General features: G+C 46.2%; 2 protein-coding genes across 3 annotated transcripts in view; one reads left to right on the top strand and one right to left on the bottom strand.

The window, feature by feature from the left end:
• The window catches only part of COQ8B (coenzyme Q8B), a 72128-nt gene extending 55038 nt beyond the window's left edge, over positions 1-17090 (bottom strand). Inside the window, exons 1-6 of one of the 2 annotated variants that reach the window (XM_073549264.1) lie at positions 17067-17090; positions 13543-13579; positions 12042-12225; positions 10959-11231; positions 5841-5907; positions 5389-5466 (exon numbers count right to left, since the gene is read on the bottom strand). In XM_073549264.1, the coding sequence (XP_073405365.1) occupies positions 5389-5466; positions 5841-5907; positions 10959-11231; positions 12042-12218 (595 nt within the window). In that variant the 5' untranslated portion in view covers positions 12219-12225; positions 13543-13579; positions 17067-17090. Of the gene's footprint in view, positions 1-5388; positions 5467-5840; positions 5908-10958; positions 11232-12041; positions 12226-13542; positions 13580-13903; positions 14192-17066 lie in introns of those variants that run through there. The other variant, XM_073549263.1, reaches the window with a different exon arrangement.
• Positions 15014-19286, top strand: part of ITPKC (inositol-trisphosphate 3-kinase C) — a 98305-nt gene continuing 94032 nt past the window's right edge. The window contains exon 1 of the mRNA XM_073549262.1: positions 15014-15138. The gene's annotated coding sequence lies outside the window, so the exon portion shown is untranslated. The remainder of the gene's footprint in view (positions 15139-19286) is intronic.

The following is a 19286-nucleotide window of genomic DNA, read 5'->3' as shown; positions in this document are numbered from 1 at the left end:
GAGCCCTTGATCAGGAGATCGTCCCGGTAAGGAATGATAAGAATCCCCCTGGATCGAAGGATGGCCATGACTGATGCCATCACCTTCGTAAAGACGCGGGGAGCGGAGGCTAGGCCGAAGGGAAGGGCCGTGAACTGATAGTGAATTGTCCTGAATCGCAAAGCAGAGGTATCTCTGATGTAGCAAACAAATGGGAATGTGGAGATAGGCATCCTGTATGTCCACAGAGCAGAGAAACTCTCCAGGTTCCATTGAGGCTATTACCGAACGCAGAGACTCCATCTTGAAGTGGAGGACGCTCACGTGGCGGATGAGCAACTTGAGGTCCAAAATTGGACGAAGGGAGCCGTCCTTTTTCGGGACTACGAAGAGATTCGAGTAGAGCCCTGAAAACCGTTCGTTTGCAGGAACGGGAACGATGACCCCGGCAGAAAGGAGGGAGGAGACGGCCTGAAGGAACCCTGGAATCTGGGACCGCTGTCTTGGGGATCGAGACAGGAAGATGCGACTGTTTGGGGGGGGGAAGAAAATTTGATTTTGTATCCGGATGTGATGACTTCCCTGACCCAAGCGTCGTCAACGGATAGCCATGCGTCCTTGAAAAAGGAAAGTCTGCCTCCCACCCTGGAAAGAATTCCAGGTGGGGGTGCCCCGTCACTTAGAGGAAAATCTGCCGGATCGGGAGCCTGAGAACCTGGAGGGCTGACCTCTGGATTTCCAGCGGGGAGCGGGCTTATAAGAAGGCTTTATCCGGTCTCTGGAAGCAGAGTGTCGGTCCTGCTGGGATGAGCCTTCTGCGGGAGAGAAGGGGCGAAAGGACCTAAACGGCCGAGAAGCCTTCCTGTTAAAGAACCTCTTAGGACAGGACTGAGGAAGGGAAGTACTCTTCCCACCAGTGGCATCTGAGATTATCTGATCTAGCTTGGCGCCAAAGAGCCTAGAGCCATGAAACGCCAGGTTGGTGAGCGACTTTTTTGAGGTGGTGTCCGCATTCCACGACTTCAACCAAAGAATGCGGCGCATGGCTACTATGTTGCTGTTAACTCTTGCTAAGCACCCAGCCGCGTCCAAGGAGGCGGCCAAAAGGTATTTGCCCGCATGATTAATTTGGTCTGCTAAATCTGCCAGCTTGTCATGAGGAGCTGCCGCTGAAATGCCCTTGCGCAGAATTTTTGCCCAAGCCGAAATGACCTTCGCCACCCAAGCAGAGGCGAAGATAGGACAGAGGGAGGCGCCGGATGCCTCAAAAAATTGACTTAGTCAACGACTCTATTTGCCTGTCTGTTGGATCTTTAAGAGAAGCTCCGCCCGGAAGGGAAAGAACAGTCTTAGAGGAAATCCGAGAAACTGGTGGATCTACCTCGGGAGAGCTTTGGTCCATTTCGTGACTAGATCCGCATCAAAGGGATATAGTACATCTAAGTACTTGCGGCCTGAAAAACGATTCTCAGGATGTTGCCAAAGATTGGCTAAGGAAGTGTCAGTGAATATAGCCGATATGAGACTATCTACCATACCAAGAGTTCTAGCTATGTTGTCCGCTTCTGAGTCAGATCCAGATTGGGAATGATCGTCTGACCTAGGATCGTCTGTTGAGGATGGAGACAAAGAGCGTAGCCTGGGAGAAGCGGAGGGACCCTGCGAACTGGAGGAAGAGCCAGACAGGACCCGCTTCCTAGAGCCCCTACGCGGCTTGTCCGTCTGAGGGTCGCGGTCAGGTGCTGGTGACTCACCGTGAGGCGGTTGGCGCACAGGTGGCTGCAGATAGCTGGGGTAACCGCTCTAAGACCTGGACCAGAGATTGAGACACTTTGGTCAGATCGGAAACCGACTGGGACATCGCCACGGACCACTCAGGGGGTAGGGTACTCTCAACCCGGGGCTCGGAGTGCTCCTGAGGGGCAGACATGGAGGAAGAGCTGCAGGACGGACAGAAGGGAGACGACTGACCTGATGCCCAATTCTCTTTACAGCGCGCGCAGGCGTAGCGAATAGCGGTGGGTCTAGAGCAGAGAGCCCCTGCAGGGTTGGGCATATGTCAAAGCGGTAGAAACCCTGCCTGATGTGGAACTGCAGAGGAGAGCTAATTCTAGCGTCAGCTGAAGCAGCACCGAGCCTACCGAGGTTCAGATGCAGAAGAAAAAAGAACCAGCGTTGTGTCCCCCAGGAAGAAATCTTGAGAAGAGGGAGAAAAATCTCCAGCAAGGGCAGGAAGAGATGCTAGCGGTGGGCGGGGCTTAATCGCCAAGCCCTGATTTGAAGAGGACCGAGGAGGGGGCGCAGTAAATGTCCTACTGACAGGGCTGAAGTGAAAGCAGCCCTGTGATAGACTGTAACAGAGCGCGAAAAAGCGCGCGCAGGGAGAGGGGATAAGCTTCCTTAACTTTTTTCTTTTTTGCAAACGAAAGTGAAAGTGCTCCCTCTGCCCTAACAAGCGCCTTGCTGAATTAGATAAGACATTATTTCTTGCGGCAGAACGGACTGATTCCGCCGAGGCGTCCGCCATGAAGTCAGTAGCCATTCTCAGGAGAGGTAGCGACATGGAAATTTGATTGATTAGGTAGATATACCCTTGTGCATGCTGTGGCCTGTCCTAATTAGACAGAGTTTTATTGAGCGCTCAAGGAAGGAAAGACGCGACACCTGGTTAGCAGCAATACCTTCCAGCAAAACTCTGCTGGTTTTATTGAATATACTTGGTTTTATCAGTTCGTACAGAAAGGAGTGGTTACTCATTAACATAAAGGCTGAACATCTTATCTAATTGGTCAGTTTAAATACATGAACATATATGGGCATCCGACCTAAGGTGACTTAAGAATCAGATGATATACTGCCCCTTGTTCTCCAATGTCAGCAAGACTCCAATATCGGCTTGGACCATCTGGCCTAACTTCCTCTTCTGTGTGTCTGGGACAAATGTCACAAGACAATGCTATCATGAGATCACATCAGCTCCCCAGACTCTCTCATGGGGGGGCAGGAGGTCATTTCCACCAACTAGTTATAGAGTTCAAACTGTAAATATGTATCTGTGTGCATACAAGAGTATATAAGAGTACATAAGTATATAGCAGTATATGGAGTATATAGTCTATAGCAGGCAAGTGAGATCTAGATGAAATACATATACATATATATTTCCATAACAGTAGCGATTTAAGGATCTCCTCTCTGGGGGTTCTGTCTCTAATCTGATCTTCTAGTTCACCCACCCATAGGCTCATTGATCTGGCTACCGAGGTGGCTGCTATGTTAGCCTTCATAACGGCTGCTGATGCTTCCCATGCTTTCTTGAGGTCCTCTGATCTCTTGTCCATCGGATCTTTTAAGCCAGATGAATCCTCAAAGGGGATAGTCGTTTTCTTTGACACTCTGGCTACAGGCATGTCGATTTTTGGAACTGTCTCCCACACCTTTGTCTCTTCTGGATCAAAGGGAAGACGGTACCTAAAGTCCTTTGGGACTATTGGTTTCTTCCCTATATCTTCCCACTCTTCTAATATCATCTCTGTTATGTGTTTGTTAACAGGGAATACTGTATTTCTACGGGCTCTCAGCCCTCCGAACATCTCATCTTGGGTTGTCCGTGGTTCCGTAGAATGAGAATCTTCTATCTTCATTGTATCTTGGACTGCCTGTAGGAGCGTATCCATATCCTCCGCAGAAAAGAGGTATCTCTTCCGGGCGAGCTGTCGAGGGACCTTCGCCGGAGTCAAGATCAGAGTATTCTGACACCTCTCCTTCCTCTGAACTAGCTCCCATCTGGGTCTCTTAGGGCGTGGGGATTGTGCAGGTACCAGTGCTGCGACCGTGGACTGCACCTCCTCTCGTATTACAGATCTCATATTGTCCAAGAGAGAGGACTGTTCTTGTCTTAGGCATCCTGATATACAGTCCTGACATAACTTTTTTGTATGTCCTGACAGGAGCTTGGCTGAGCATAGGGGGCATATGCTAGGTTTTTTCCTGGTGGTCGAGGTGGACTGCTTAGGTGCCTCTTTGGCCTGAAAAATATATAGGAAAGCGGGTCCTGTATGTCTGCGTATGGAGACCTGTAAGGGACCCTACTACCCCTCTACTCACATGGTCCGGGTCTGGCTCTAGGGACTGGACGGCTACCACCTTGCATCTCTACTGAGTCAGTGTGCTGTCCGTCAGACTGTCTTAAGTAGTCGCCTTACCTGGCTTCAAGACATCTGATTGGTCCTCCTTCCGAGCCCAGCTGCTGCTGCTGATGCCTGCTGCGCCGCCCTCTCTACGACGATCTGCGCGGACCTGCTCTGCGCCCCTTACTGACGCCCCTCCATCTGCGGGCGCCAGTAACTCCGTGACGCCAGCCCTGTGGGGTATCTTCCTGCCCGCGTCGCGTCGTGCTGGGCGCCACCATGTTTCCTGGCTCCGCCCCCGGAAGACGTCACCGGCGCGCCCCCGATGATGCGGCGCGCCAGAAATCCCCGAGGCGCCGGCGTCCTGCAGCCAGGACCAGCAGCTGCTGTGGCGCTGAGCCCTCCTAGGGGACGCGCGCCGACGGGGAGCAACCAGCTCGACCCCAGCGATGAGGGATCTCCAGCGGTCTCAGAGCTGCTGCGGCAGGATCCGCCGCCAGTAACCCCCAGCGGGGGCACCGTTCCCGGCAGCTCCTGCCACCGGGCCCCGACCTGTCATGCCGGCCTTTCAGGTACACGCACCGCTGCGCTCTTCTGCGTCTGTCCCTGATAGGGACAGGAAAAACATTGAAGGGGTTGGTGGGGAGGGGCTATTTAACCTCTTCTGGTTTCCTGTCCCTATCAAGGATAAGAAGGACAACCTCCTGGTGGTGCGGTCAGGAGGGACGTCCTGGAAAAAAAGTTTTTTTTTATATATAAATAATAATCAGAAAGTCATACGGACTTAAAAATGGTACCACTGAAAACTGCAGCCCACTCTGCCCACACTACCAACAAAAAAATAAACTTTGGGCTCTCAGAATATGAGGACTGAAGGAAAATTTTATTTTTTGCAAAAAAATTACTTTTACAGAGTACCGAAAACAAAAAAGAGACAAAAACAGTAATTAAAAGTTTGGTATCATCATAAACGTAGATTTTCCAAGAAAACACATTTCTTTCCATCTGTCACACATCGGGTGCATGGAGTAGACTCAGGAGCTGAGCCCGCTCCATACGCAGTGCCAATAGCTGCTGTTCAACTAATTACTGTAAATGCTGCTGTAAATTTCTGAAGTCGGCATTCAAACGGTCCAACTGGATAGCGCAACCATGCTGGTGCCGGTCTGCTAAGACAATGGTTTGCTTAGAGGCGGCGACAAACACTTTATGACTTTTTGTGAGCAAAAAGTAAAAATTCAGAAAAATAAAAGCAAACAGCTGCTTGCCCATGTCTCACCTCCTGACTTCTTTTCTCGGCTCAAAGACTGTTTAGCTACTTCTGTTAGTGCACCAATCCCAAGACTGACAGCCAAACCTGGAGGAGTGGTAGGTTCAGGATTAGTTAGGAGCGAACGTGCTTGGATACAGTGAGCATGCTCGTGCGCTAACCGAGTGTCTTTGGCGTGCTCGAATAATATGTCCGAGTCCCCGTGTCTGCATGTCTCACAGCTGTTCGATAGCAGCAACACATGTTGGATTTGTCTTGTTTGTTAGACAATCCCTGCATGTGTTGCTGCTGTCTCACAGCCGTGAGACATGCAGACGCAGGGACTCGGGCATATTATTCGAGCACGCCGAAGACACTTGGTTAGCGCACGAGCATGCTAAGGTAACACCTGATCCGAGCACGTTCACTCATCACGATTCAGAATCAACATTAAAAATGTAAAAAGAAAAAAATAAAGTTACCTCCAAAATTTGCCATGCGGCTGATTCTAGATGCTGGCACCTTCCTCTCTCGGGCCCGTTCACTGAGCTGCGAATAAACAGAATATATTAATGTACATTGGGCTCGTTCTTTCTTTGCGCTGCACAATATGGATCTATGTGGCAAAGATTTTTAAGTTGCTCCAAAAGTAGAAGTAGCCGGGTAGTCAGAACTCCAGTCACGTGCTGCAGAAGAGCACCGGAATGGAAAAGCGCGGCGACCGGTACAAATTTAATACAGGCACTCGGCACATAATAATGGGGTAGATTTAAAAAAAAAAAAAAAAAAAAAAAACACATTTCTGGAGTGCTGCTTGCTGCCAGTCAAATGGAAAACACATATTGTAGCTCAGTGGTTAGCACTGCAGCTTTGCAGCGCTGAAGTCCTGGGTTGAAGTCCCAACAAGGACAACGTCTGCAAGGAGTTTGTATGTTCTCCCCGTGTCTCTGAGTTTACTCTCGTTTCCTCCCATATTCTAAAGACATAGCGATATGGAATTTAGATATTGAGCCCCATCGTGGACAGCGATGATGACGTGTGCAAAACTTGTAAAGCGCTGCGGAATATGTTGGAGCTATATAAAAATAGAGATTATTATAATGTGATATTTCGAACAAAGTGGAAAAGGTGAGGAAGGAGACATCTGCATCTATATTCAAAGGAGTATTCTTCGCAATATATAAGTAGTCGTTAATGATCACTCATTATGTAACACTACAACTCCCATCCAGCAGCCTCTGCAGATGAGGGGAGATGTAGAATGATATGACTATTGGGTTTGAAAAATCAAGACTTGTAAGGGTCTGATTAGGGGATGGAAACACAGAATTTCACTTTAAGCTCTTCTGTAGTAGCCAGACCTGCGCAGTCTTCACTTCAGATAGATTGTTGTGGTTCCCGTGGCCTTTTCTTGCCAAGGAGGACTTGACGTGCTGACAGAACAGAGGGCATTTGTTATTTAACCCCTTAATTCACATGGATGTACAAGTACATCAGCGTTGGGGTCCGCAAATATGGACAGGACATACCAGTACATCAGCGCTGTGGTCCGCACATATAAACAGAACTCAGAAGAAGAGCTCCTTCCACCCACGGTAGATGCCGGCTATAATACACAGCTGGAATCGGTGCCTAACAGGAGTGAGCGAGCAGAGCCATCATTACCCATTTAGATGCCGCTATCAATTTCTGACAGCAGCATTTAAACAAAACGCTTGCCAATGTGCACGCCACCAGCCATCGATCATGGTATACAGCTGGTGGTCTGATGAGGACACTAATGATTCATCTTCGTCCTCCTGTGCAGTCCAGCCACAGGCTGAGTTTCATAGGAGATGGAGATTTTCACTATTTGCTGTGGTATGAAAAAGAAAACAAAAAAAAAAAAAAGGAAGAAAAAAGTCTGGTCTATTATAGTACACTGCTCAAAAAAATAAAGGGAAGACTTAAACAACACAATGCAACTCCATGTCGGTCACAATTCTGGGAAACTGTCCAGTTATGAAGCAGCACTGTGAATTAATTTCTCCTGCTGTTGTGCAAATGGAACAGACAACATGTAGAAATGATAGGGAATTAGCAAGACAGCCCCTATAGGAGTGGTTTTGCAGGGGGTGACCACAGACCATTTCTCTGTCCTCATCTTTTTTGGCTGTTATTTTGGTCACTTTTGCATTTTGTCATTGCTTTCACCCCTAGAGGTACAGTACAGTAGCATGAGGCGGTGTCTACAACCCATACAAGTTGCTCAGGTAGTGTAGCTCATCCAGGATAGCACATTAATGAGAGCTGTGGCAAGAACGGTAGCTGTGTCTGTCAGCAGTGTCCAGAGCATGGAGCAGATACCAGGAGACAGGCCAGTACACCAGGAGTCGTGGAGGGGGCCGTAGGAGGGTGACAACCCAGCAGCACGTCCGCTACCCCCTCCATTATGCACGGGGGAACAAGAGGAGCAATGCCAGAGCCTTACAAAATGACCTCCAGCAGGCCACTAACATCCATGTGTCTGCTCAAACTGTCAGGAACAGACTCCATGAGGGTGGTATGAGAGCCTGACGTCCACAAGTTGGTATTGATCATTTTTATGCTTTATTGCTTTCAAAGCATTCCACTACGTAATGAATAAAAATTTGCAACTGGAATAATTACATTCAGTAATATCTAGGATTGTGGGATTTTAGTGTTCCCTTTATTTTTTTTTGTGCATTGTATGAAATGAATTAAATGTACGGTAAATTCTGTAAAGGAAAATAAATAAATTGCCAGAATTGCCATAGATCCTTAAAAATGATTAAAATATTTACCTCAAAATTGTATCAATAAAATTAAAAATAAATTTTTTTTTTAAACAAACTTTTCAATTTCTATTCACCACTTTAATTTTTTTTTTTTATGATATGTATCTATATCTATCGACCGTATATATTTTACACATTACTAAAAAAAAATCTATATATCTATCTATTCTGTCAAGATATTTTTTTTTAACAATAAGAATAATAACCTATGCAAATTTGGAATAGTTGCAATCATACCAACCTGGAGAATCGTGTTACCAGGTCATTTTTACCATTGAAAAACAATAGTGGAATTATTTTTTTTTACCCACTATTTCATTCCACTTGGATTTTTTTCCTGTTTTTTATTTCAGTAACTTTTAAGGTAAAATGAATAAGTTCATTCTAAACTACAACTCATCACGCAAAATAGCCATATTGTCTGTTGATTGAAAAATATGTTATGGCTCTTGGAAAAAAAATTTGCCTGGTCTTTAAGGAGTTAATGGCCACATACAGAGAACCAGTTTAATGTAGTGTGAGTAATCACCCTGCTGAGTTACTGCCGAGCATCAGTCTGATCGTGGGGTTAATTATCATCCTTAGGCCGGGATCACACATGTGAGGAATACGGCCAAGTGTCACATGCTGATACCCGGCACTGCCGCCGACACTCGGATCGGAGCGTTCGGCTGCATAGCAATACATGGAGCCGCATGTTCCGCACTCCTGAGTGCCAACGGCAGTGCTCGGTATCAACATTTGACACTTGGCCGTATTCCTCACATGTGTGATCCCGGCCTTATAACTGCCCATAAAATCCCACATCGAGATCTGGACGGACGTTCCGTGCAGGCGATGTCGTAGATCTGGCTGAGGATTGGATCCATTACTGACCTCCTCAATGTCAGCACCCTAACCTTCCTTCACTATAGGACACGTCTAGGAAGGTCGGGGGAAATCACCGCCACGTGGTCCCCATTATATCTGTGAATTCCGCAACCATAGAGCACTGAATTCTTCGCAGTTACTGCATTACTGGTTAGTCCTGGCTATCAGGAGTAACATAAAGCTGACAGACAACCCGCACCTGTAGTCTAGAAACAGATGCCAATTTACGACTTTATTTCTCAGCCCGTCACTTGGGCATCTGGATTGTAAACGGAAATCTTTTGGACGCCGTGCACACACTGAACGAGACCAGACCATTCACCGCACAATTACTTTATTGTCAGCACTTCCGCGATAACAATTGCTACTGCCAGCAACGAAGAACTACAAGTCCCAAAAGGCAAAATCATCCGCACACAAAACATGGAGATCCAACACATTACCATAGGTTTCTCTGGATACAGACAATTACACACGTTCTGCCCCACCGAGCTTACACTCTAAACTTCTGATAGGTTTTACATTCAGAAATTGGATCTTTTCCCTTAATGAGTAAAAAATTCTGTGGGTTTAATTTATCTTTATAGCCGTCAGATTCTTTTCTCATACAAAGTTCCAAATCATCAGCATAGACACTGTATGTTACCTATTCACCACTAGGGGGAGCTTAATGAATACACAAAACTTAAAGCAGTTTTCCAATTTCCAGAAACCCCTGTCCCTTTTTACAGTTTAATTTAAAAAAACAAACAAACAAAAAAAAACAAAAAAACACAGCATTCGCTTTAGCCAGAAAACACCTCCTTTTGTGGTAGTTGCAAACAGACATATTTTTCTTTTTACCATTTAGGCTGAGTTCACACGTGGCGTTTTTTTCGCGTTTCCGCGGCTGTTTTAACCGCGCGATTTTGCCGCGAAAAATAAGCATCCCATGCATTCCTATGGGATTCCGCAATGCTGTGCTAATGCTGCGGTTTTTACCGTGGCGGAATCGCTTCACGGTAAAAAACGCAGCATGCTCATTAATTTGCGGAATCGCGGCGATCCCGCACCCATAGGAATGCATTGTTCCGCTTACTTCCCGCATGTGGCTGTGCACACCATGCGGAAAGTAAGCAGAACAATTGCGGATGGTACCCACGGTCCGGAGGAGAGGAGACTGTCCTCCGGGCTTTGGGTACCATATCCCTGTAAAAAATAGAATTTAAAAATAAAAAATATTGTTATTCTTACCTTCCGACGTCCCGCGCAGCCTTCCCGCTTCTCTTCACACTCTCGTTCCCAGTAGTCCTTTGCGAAAATGCCCGCGATGGCGTCCGTTCTCGCGGGATCGCAAAGTCTCGCGGTCATCGCGAATTACCGCGAGACATCGCGATCCCGCGAGAACGGACGTCATCGCGGGCATTTTCGCAAAGGATTACTGGGAACGGCTGCGCGGGACGTCGGAAGGTAAGAATAACACCATTTTTTATTTTTTTTTTTTACATTCTATCTTTTACTACTGATGCTGCATAGGCGGCCTCAGTAGTAAAAAGTTGGTCACACTTGTCAAACCCTATGTTTGGTCGGGGAGGGCCAGTTGCTATGGAGGGTGGGGTTGTTGCTATAGAGAGCAGGTTTTTAGTAGAGTAGGAGGAAACTACCAGTTCTCATTTCAATGCCAGAACACCCCCCCCTTGGACGTTCTGCTCAGAAGCAAGAGAGTGATATCTAGAAAACCCTGCAAACTGGTGACAGAAGGTAAATTACTTATTGTCAGCATTTTGCAGCCCAGATATGTACTGAGATTATGTGAAAAGCCCGGACAACCCCTTTAATCAGCACAGAACAGCGGAAATGAAAACTAAGAGGAGAAAAGTTATAAGCGAGGCCTGCAGTACAAGTAGGATCACACAAAAACTTGACACCTTGATATTATAAGCCATCCCCCACCTTCTGCCGCTTGTTTCTCCCATGATCCTCTGCTCCGCCATGTTGCTTGGCCTCCCTCGCTCTCTGAAGCTCATCGGCCGTTAACCCTCTGATAGTGCTGTATGTTCGCACCTGCCCCATGCCTGTCACGCTCGGGCCCTTCTTCTCCCATTCTGCAGGGTTCGGCTGGGAAGATGGCGCCTCTTCAGCAGGGGCTAAATCTGACATCACATTCCAAGAATCGGCATCAAAATCTGAAGATGGCGGGCGCTCCCTAGAATCAGTCTTGTTAACCTAAAATGACAACAGGGACAATAAATGAAAACGGTATTGCAGCTTCTGAAAACTCCTATCCCCTGACTACAGTTTTGTTTTTATTAAAAATTATCATTGCCTTACTCACCCACCTGGGTCCCGATTGTTGCAGCAACGTCGACAGCACTGCAGCCAGTGAGATCAACGGCACATGGCGGCAGAACTGCTGAGATCATTGATTGGCTGCAGTGCTGTCGCTAAAATGTCAGCGCTGCAGGCAAAAACAGATGGGAGGGCAAGTAAAACAACTGTGTGTAGGGACAGGGGGACTCCTGAATTCAGAAAACCCCTTTAGCAAAATGCAGGATTACCAGACATTGCAAATCAGGGATCTGGGCAAAACGTATGACCCCCCCTGGGATCTGTGATGGCGGATGTTTTTAATACTCCTTGTCCTCAATGGTCAGACTCCTAGCAATCAGTCAATCGGCCATTATCCCACTTAATGACTGTCTAAGGGGTCTCACCGAATACACGATGGCAGCGATATCAGGCAAGAAGACACTAATCCGGTCACACTGAAAGGCTCCATATAAGCAGGAGATAAGAGGGAGCGACCATGACACAACTCTCAGAATTTTTGTCGTAGGGTAAGCTTTAATACAACATTTTTTATGGGGTTTTTTGGGGGGTGCATGAATGCTTTTGGTCGTTCGGCATGTCACAGTGTAGCCCTAGCCTGTGGCAGAGGGACAGACAGGAGAGAGCACCTTAATGGGTCCCATCTGGACAACTCACTGCAGACGAGCAGCTCTTCCTCCGGTAGACAAGGTGGCACTATTCACTTACCTGTATATTAGTGAACGCCGCGCTCACACAACGCTCTGCTGTGGACTGCAAAGACCGAATCCCACTTCCTAATGTGGAGGTAGCGGATGCCATACGTAGCTCTTCACAGCCCATCTTCACCAACGCCTGCGCTACGCGAGACCCTCCCTGCAACACCATGACCACCTCGCTCCACATCCTAGTTCTGCAATACAGAGATAAAACAGAGGTCAGGACAAAGTCACAATAATACCATAAGCACACAATATGGAGTCACATGCTCGGATATTACAAGAAGCTGCGAAAGTCAATAGAGCCATAAATGTCCGAAAGAGGGGCACGTAATGTATCAAACGCTGTGTGCGCACATTATAAGGCCGTGCTATAGGGTAGCTTCAGTGTCCCTGTTAGATCTACTTCTTGCTATATGTTACACACTTCCACAAAGTTCTGTGGCCCCGTCATGCATGGAATTGTAAGGGTTCCCCATAGCCTAGCAATACGATATTAGTTTACAAAAAGGGCAATAACCCTTTATAGAGCACTTCCAGCAAAAAAAAAATAATAATACAGGTTGACTTAAAGGGATTGTCCATCAATATAAAAGCATTCTTTTGGAAAGAGCACCACCTCTGACCATGGGTTGTGTCTGTTATTGCAGATCTGCCTCACTGGAGTGTATAAAGCGAATACAGAGCTGAAAGGAGTCAGTACCGCACACACACACACGGGTTATAAAAGATAGCAGACATGTTTTTTTTTCTAATCCTTGACAACCCCTTTAAATTCAAGAAATGCTTGATATTTGCATAATAGAGGATGTGTGGGTCTGCTACATCAGTTAAGGTTTTGTACCTCTCCAGTAATCACAGCAGTGACTCTCCCATCTGGTAGTTAAAAAGGGTTGTCCAAGAAACATGGCTTCTTTCTTTCATAAACAGCGCCACCTCTGATCAATGGTTGTGTGCGGTATTGCACTGCATTCACTTCAATGGGGCTAGATTATCATTCCAGAGAAAACCCATGGTCAGGGGTGACTATATTTTTAAAAGACAGCATATTTTTTCTACTCTTGGACAACAACCTTGCCTTTCCCCAATGCAGTCTCTTGCACAACATTCTTAGTAGTTGGCTCACACCGGAGCGACTGCAGCCCACCCACTACACCTTCTCTCCCCCCATAAAGGAGAAGCACATTGGGGCAGATGACGGCTCACAACGATGCTCATCCGGATCCAGTGATATCTTAGACAATCGATTCGCAGTACCCTGGACAATATTCCGTGGCCCCAGCAAACCGCCTCGCACCTGCTTGAATCCCCGGCTCTTCTGTTGATTAGCCGGCCTGGCACAACATCATCGTAGCGGTGTGATACACACACAACACTGCGGCAACCCAGCTAGCCAAAAAAGGCTCCTGACCAGGGGCCATGGAACACTGACCCGGCTGCTGGACCAAGGTCCTGTAAATTTATGTGTGCAGTGTGATACACGGCAACATATGAGTCTATACGTTTCTCACCTTAATTTCTTTCCAACTTCTTCTATTCAAGGTAACTCTGGTTTAAGAAGAAAAAAAAATAAAATTTAATGGGTTTAAATACATTTTATTTTCCATAATTTGGCTGATCGCCACAGTTTGGTGAAGGGATAAAGCATCTACAGTCTCAGGGAGGGCAGAGTGTTGTAGAAAAGGGCATGAAGAGTAGATAAGTGCAGGGTAGAAGCTGAAACAGTCAGTCTGTGAGAATTCCTGTCTAATAATGTTCCCAGTCACTGAGAGCAATCAGTGTATGGAAGCTCCAGCATTACACAACGGATGTTACATCGTACGAAGAGCCGCCACCACAGCTGCATTAGCTGCCCAAACATGGGGAACTCACCTCTATTCTTCCATGCACTCACTGAGTCTGAGAATCATTTGCCGCCATTTTTGCTAAGGGCAACAGTCACGCTCACCAAATTCCCCGCTGCAGCGGAGGCGCCTATAATCACTGAGGAATAGTATGGAAGGTTCGACGCGCTGTACCCCAGTGCCGGGAATGCGACCGAACCCCAGGCCGCTTTCCTCTAACAACCAATCAGCGCCGTAAGTTACAATGGCCCAATCACAGCGCTGGAGTCATCTCAACATGCCTTGGTGAGAAATGAGACAATAGATGTGATTGGCTGTCTGCCGATGTCAGTTTGAAGGTTATGAGCCAGCGGGACTTGACGCCGGAATGGGTCACGTGATGCAGTCTCGCGCTGGTCTAGAGTACGCTTTACGACAGAGACACTTTGAGACTAGCTAATGCAGTTATGGGCTTTTCTTTTTTAATTTTCATTATCCCTACTATTACTGTGTCATTTTTTCTGTGTAAAAACATGCATAAATAACTCAATAACTCCAGAAAAAAAATATATATTTTATTATATATGTTTGGGTTATGCTCCTTTTTTGTACATGAGCCTTTTTCCTATGTGTTGCAGAAGTCACGTCTCAAACAGAAACGTCTCCAGAACTGATATTTTGCTTCTTTTTCCATATAGAAAAAAAAAAAAGCCCACGCAGGATATAATCAGCACCGTGTGCACGCTAGGTGTCTTTTTCCAGTGAAATGAATAGAAAGTTTACTTCATGTGGATTTTGTAGCAGAATCCACTCAAACAGCTACATAAAAGCTACATCCCTGGAATCAAGGTCTCTGCTCCTCCATCTTGCTGCTCTCAGATTACTAGCAAAAACCTGCTAACAGATTCCCTTTAAGTCCTTTCAACAGTCCTACGTGGGGCACTGTGCCCGATCACCGCTCCTTTTCCTGCCAGTGTCCTCTTCATAGCCCTACACCACCTTTATCTGCTGCTGCCAGGAAGTTATTGGTGGCGGAATATGATGATTTCTCTACGGTCTGCGACTGTCGGGCAAATTCCATCTGTGCCAGATAAGTAATATTACGCCTGATGACGGTTTATATGGTTCTCATGCTCTTCGCAGAGTTTGCTAACACTTCCCTTGTGTCGTTAATGTTGTGGGTAAGAGGAAGTGCGAGCTGCAGCTTGTCCGGCCGTGTCAAATGCCATTAAATGCCTCCTGTGAGCCACAGATCTGACTGCAGATGGTCGTGTACATGATCAGGTACGTACGGTTCAGACTCCTTAGAGTCCCACCGCACCGGGGATATGAATCATGGCGATCCCGGAGGTATGGACCATTATATCCTACCTGGTACCGACAAATGTGAAGTGATAGCTCAGGGACGAGGTGCTTCCTGAGAAGACCTCAAAGGGAAATGAAGACCTAGATACCAATGTCAGAGGAGTTATTATTTTGGGGCAGAAGTATTCTGTGCAAAAATTGCAAAACATTCTGATTTTTTTTGCTGTAATCATAGTTTACAGTGTTTGAAACCTACAGTAGAAACCTTACTGGACTTTCCAATGGTAACATCTTGTATCACTGACAGACAGTGGGGTAACTAGAGTCCGATGGGCCACAGTGCAAAATTTGAACCTGGGTCCCCACCTGCATGTTGGTCAAATGTATGGGCCCTTGCAGTGTTCTAGATCCTATAAAGACAAGCGTGTACCTCCCCCATGCAATAATATCCACATTCTGGTATATTGTCCCCTATGATGGTACTGAACACTTTACCCAATTCTAGTATAATGTCCTCCATCCTGGGGGACAAATACTTCTGCTCAGAGTGTGTGGGACTCTGTGGTGGACAGCTCTGGCATTCTATCCTGTGCTGGGGCATGCTAAGCGGTCAGTGCTTTGATTGACAGCTTGGTTGACCTATCTGGGAGGTGCAGAGATTTCCACAGGTGCTCCCTGATCTTGGTAATCACCTATTTAGGTGAGCTGTCTGGCAGAATCTGCTGCGCTGTACAGTACCATTTTACTCTATGTAAAATGGAAACCGCTGTGCACATGCTGCGGAATTTTCTGCGGTTTCAAATCCACAGTAAGAAATGACATGTCACTTTTTTTCTGCAGATTCCGCTGCGGTTTACCATCTCCTCCATTGTAGAGGTGATAAACCGCAGGGCAAAACCGCAGCCTAATCCGCAGGTCTTCTGACCTGAAATTTACCTGCGGATTTTTACAAAATCCACGGGGACAAATCCGCAGCACCAAAAAATACGTGTGCACATACCCTAAGTTCTGATCTGTTGCCGCTGACCTTTGGACCGTGTTCAGACTACACGTTTGTTATTGCCCCTTTGCTTATTTGCTGTTTCTCTGGCATTCTGAGAATTCCTTACAAAGTTAAAAACGGGCATAACATGGATTGCTCACAAATGTTGTCTGTGTCCTGTCTGTGATTTTCATGGACCCATAGGATCATATGCGTGATGTTTAATCCATGAAATCGGTTCAAGAAACATGCATGGCTTATTTTTTTTGGGAACCACGTAGTTTAAACACTAGGTGAGAAATCTGCAGCTGCATCCCCCTCCTTCCCTGCACAGTTTTACACTAGATAGATCTTTTTGGCTTCTGAACATTTGCAGAGGTTGTAGTCCGAGAAGGCAAATCTCCAGGCTACAGGAATGCGAGGAAGATGCTACTTTCCCTTTAAAAACCAGAAACAGGATTTCCTAAAACATTACAGCACACCTTATAGTTAAAAAGGTAATTATTGACAGTAGCAAAGTCTAAAACGTGTCGGTCTATCATACACGCGATTTGGGGTTTGTTTAATCTAAAGCCCAAATATAGCCAATATGCCAGACCGCAGTTTCCCCTACAGCTGGCTCAGCCCTGGAAATTATAACTTAATTATCATTGTGACAGAATTAGCAAATTCTTACCCTACGTAGGAAGTAAACAGAACTCAGAACAGGAGGTTTGATTGTCAGATGTACAAGACACAATTATGTGGATATTGTTTAGCCCAGAGGAAGTAGAAATCTTCCAAGTGGCAGGATATCACATTATACGTGATTGCATGATTGTGGGATACATAGCAGAGCACTTATTCACTGAGCAACGCTTCACATGGTCAAAAAAGGGATTCTGAAGCGAACCTGTCACTTGCCATAAATGTATAATTTTCTTACTTGGTGTAAAAGCCGCTGTTATTTTTCTTTTCTTCCTGTGCCTCTTCATTCCAGAGATAGAGCCCTATGTTCTGTATCTTTAAATCTAGTCTTGTTAGCCAAGTGGGAGAGGGCCATCACGAAGACGATGCCCACTTGGTTAACAAGACTAGATTTATGCACAGGGAAAAGAAAAGGCCATATCTCTGGAACAGAGAGGCGCAGGAACAAAAGAAAAACAACACCGGATTCAGGAGAACAGCGGCATTTACACTAGACAAACACAATTATAGATTTATTGCAGATGACAAGTTTTCTTTAAAGTGGTTGTACACTTTTTTTTTTTTTTGGCTCTCCTGGCAATAAGCTGATACTGAAGGTTATTCTGCTGCTGGGACCCCATTGATTTGCTAGGAAGACGTGGCAAATAATTTTCAACTGTCCTACAGCACCACCACAGGAAATCTTAGGCATTACACTCTTATAAATGAAATCAATGAGATGCCAGTGTATAACAAGGACAAGCCGAGTCTTCAGGAGCAAGAGACGATCTTTGCTGCTGTTCTCTTCTTTGGCTTTTTTTTTTTTTTCTAAAGATCCTGACAAAGTGAACTCTTCCCTTTTATAACACATTTATTCTTATAATGGATTTTAGGAAAAGCCTAAAGGGGTATTCTAGCCCCCTCTGTTTTGCAGACTGTCCTCCCAGCTGTAGGGATGCCTCTAGCTATTTTGCTGCCTGAGTTAAAACTGAAATGAAGACTATGAAACTAGCAAAATTAAGCCCCCTAAAATCAGAGAAAGCTGCCTGCGGCAAAATAATCCATTTGTGCCGTGCATGGTTTAGCTGTAAAATTCTTGAGTGTCTTTTGCCACCACTAGGGGGCGACTTCAGGAGGCTCTAAGAGTCAGCAGCATGTCTAGTGTGCTGAAATCAAACTGCCGCTGACGTCCTATCTGGGGTCTATTGCTCTACCTGTCATAGTATCTCTGTTGAATGAACCAGGAAAATTAGGATGAACACAACACACAATTCTGTGTGAGAACATAAACCTAATGCACCTTTAAGGCCCTGTGCACACGGTGCGGATTCTGCTGCGGATCCGCAGCAGAACTGCAGGTGATGTACAGTACCATTATAGCCTATGGAAAAAAAAAACGCTGTGCACATGCTGCGTTTTTTTCCGCGTGGTTTTTGTGCGGAAAAAAAAAAAGCAGCATGTGACTTCTTTTGTGCGGTTTTGCTGCAGTTTTCCACCTGCTCCATTCTACAAATCTGCAGGAAAACCGCAGTGGAAAACCGCACAAAAACCGCAGTAAAACCGCAAAAAAAAGGAAGAAATCCACAGGAAAAATGCAGGTCATTTGATCTGCGGATTTAGTAAAATCCGCGGGACGATCCGCACCGTGTGCACATAGCCTTACCGAGACTGATCTGGACTTTTAGGCTATGTGCACACGTAGTTTTTTGGGTGTGCGGATTTTGTAGAGAAAACCGCAGGACAAAAGTCCTGCGGTTTATCTGCCGTTTTGCCCTGTGGTTTTACACCTCATAATGGATGAGGTGTAAAACTGCAGCGTTTCTGCACCAAACAATTGACATGCTGCGGATTGTAAACTGCAGCAAAACCGCGCGGAAAAATCCACAGCATGTGCACAGCTTTTTTTTATTTCCATAGGAAATAACGGTACTGTACACCGCAGCAGAATCTGCTGTGGACCCGCAGGAGCAGAAACGCTGCGGAACCGCAGCACATACCCTTACACCACCGCCCACTGGCTGCATGCAAGTCAATCAGCACTTGTTTACAGTCTAAAAACGCTTTAGGTGCACAGAACGCTCTTTCACACAAGCATTCAGTTGCCATACTGTATCATGTTATTGGCAGTACATCAAATATTTGCATAGATGTGCTGCCGATGATTTTTAAGCACCCGATGAAGCAAGCGTTTTATTTACATGGAGCAATTACTGCTAGAATGAGTGTGATAACCGGCCTCTGGGTTTGAGATAAAATGAGATAATGATGGAAATGAATTGTAGATTTATCACAGGGTGTGGGTGTAAGGAGACTGTGAATCTACCTAGATATGTGGAAAATAGGAAGTGCGGTAGTATTAGGCCGGGATCACACATGCGAGAAACTCGGACGAGTCTCGCATCTTAATACCTGGCACACAGATCGGAGCGTGTGGCCGCATAGCAATACATGCAGTCGCACGCTCCGCTCCTGAGTGCCG

Source organism: Dendrobates tinctorius, unplaced genomic scaffold (assembly GCF_039654945.1).
Source record: "Dendrobates tinctorius isolate UK_male_01 unplaced genomic scaffold, ASM3965494v1 ptg000158l, whole genome shotgun sequence".
In the NCBI taxonomy this organism is placed as follows: Eukaryota; Metazoa; Chordata; class Amphibia; order Anura; family Dendrobatidae; genus Dendrobates; species Dendrobates tinctorius.
The sequence above is the reverse complement of the archived record's forward strand: the minus strand, read 5'-3'. Positions and strand labels throughout refer to the sequence as shown.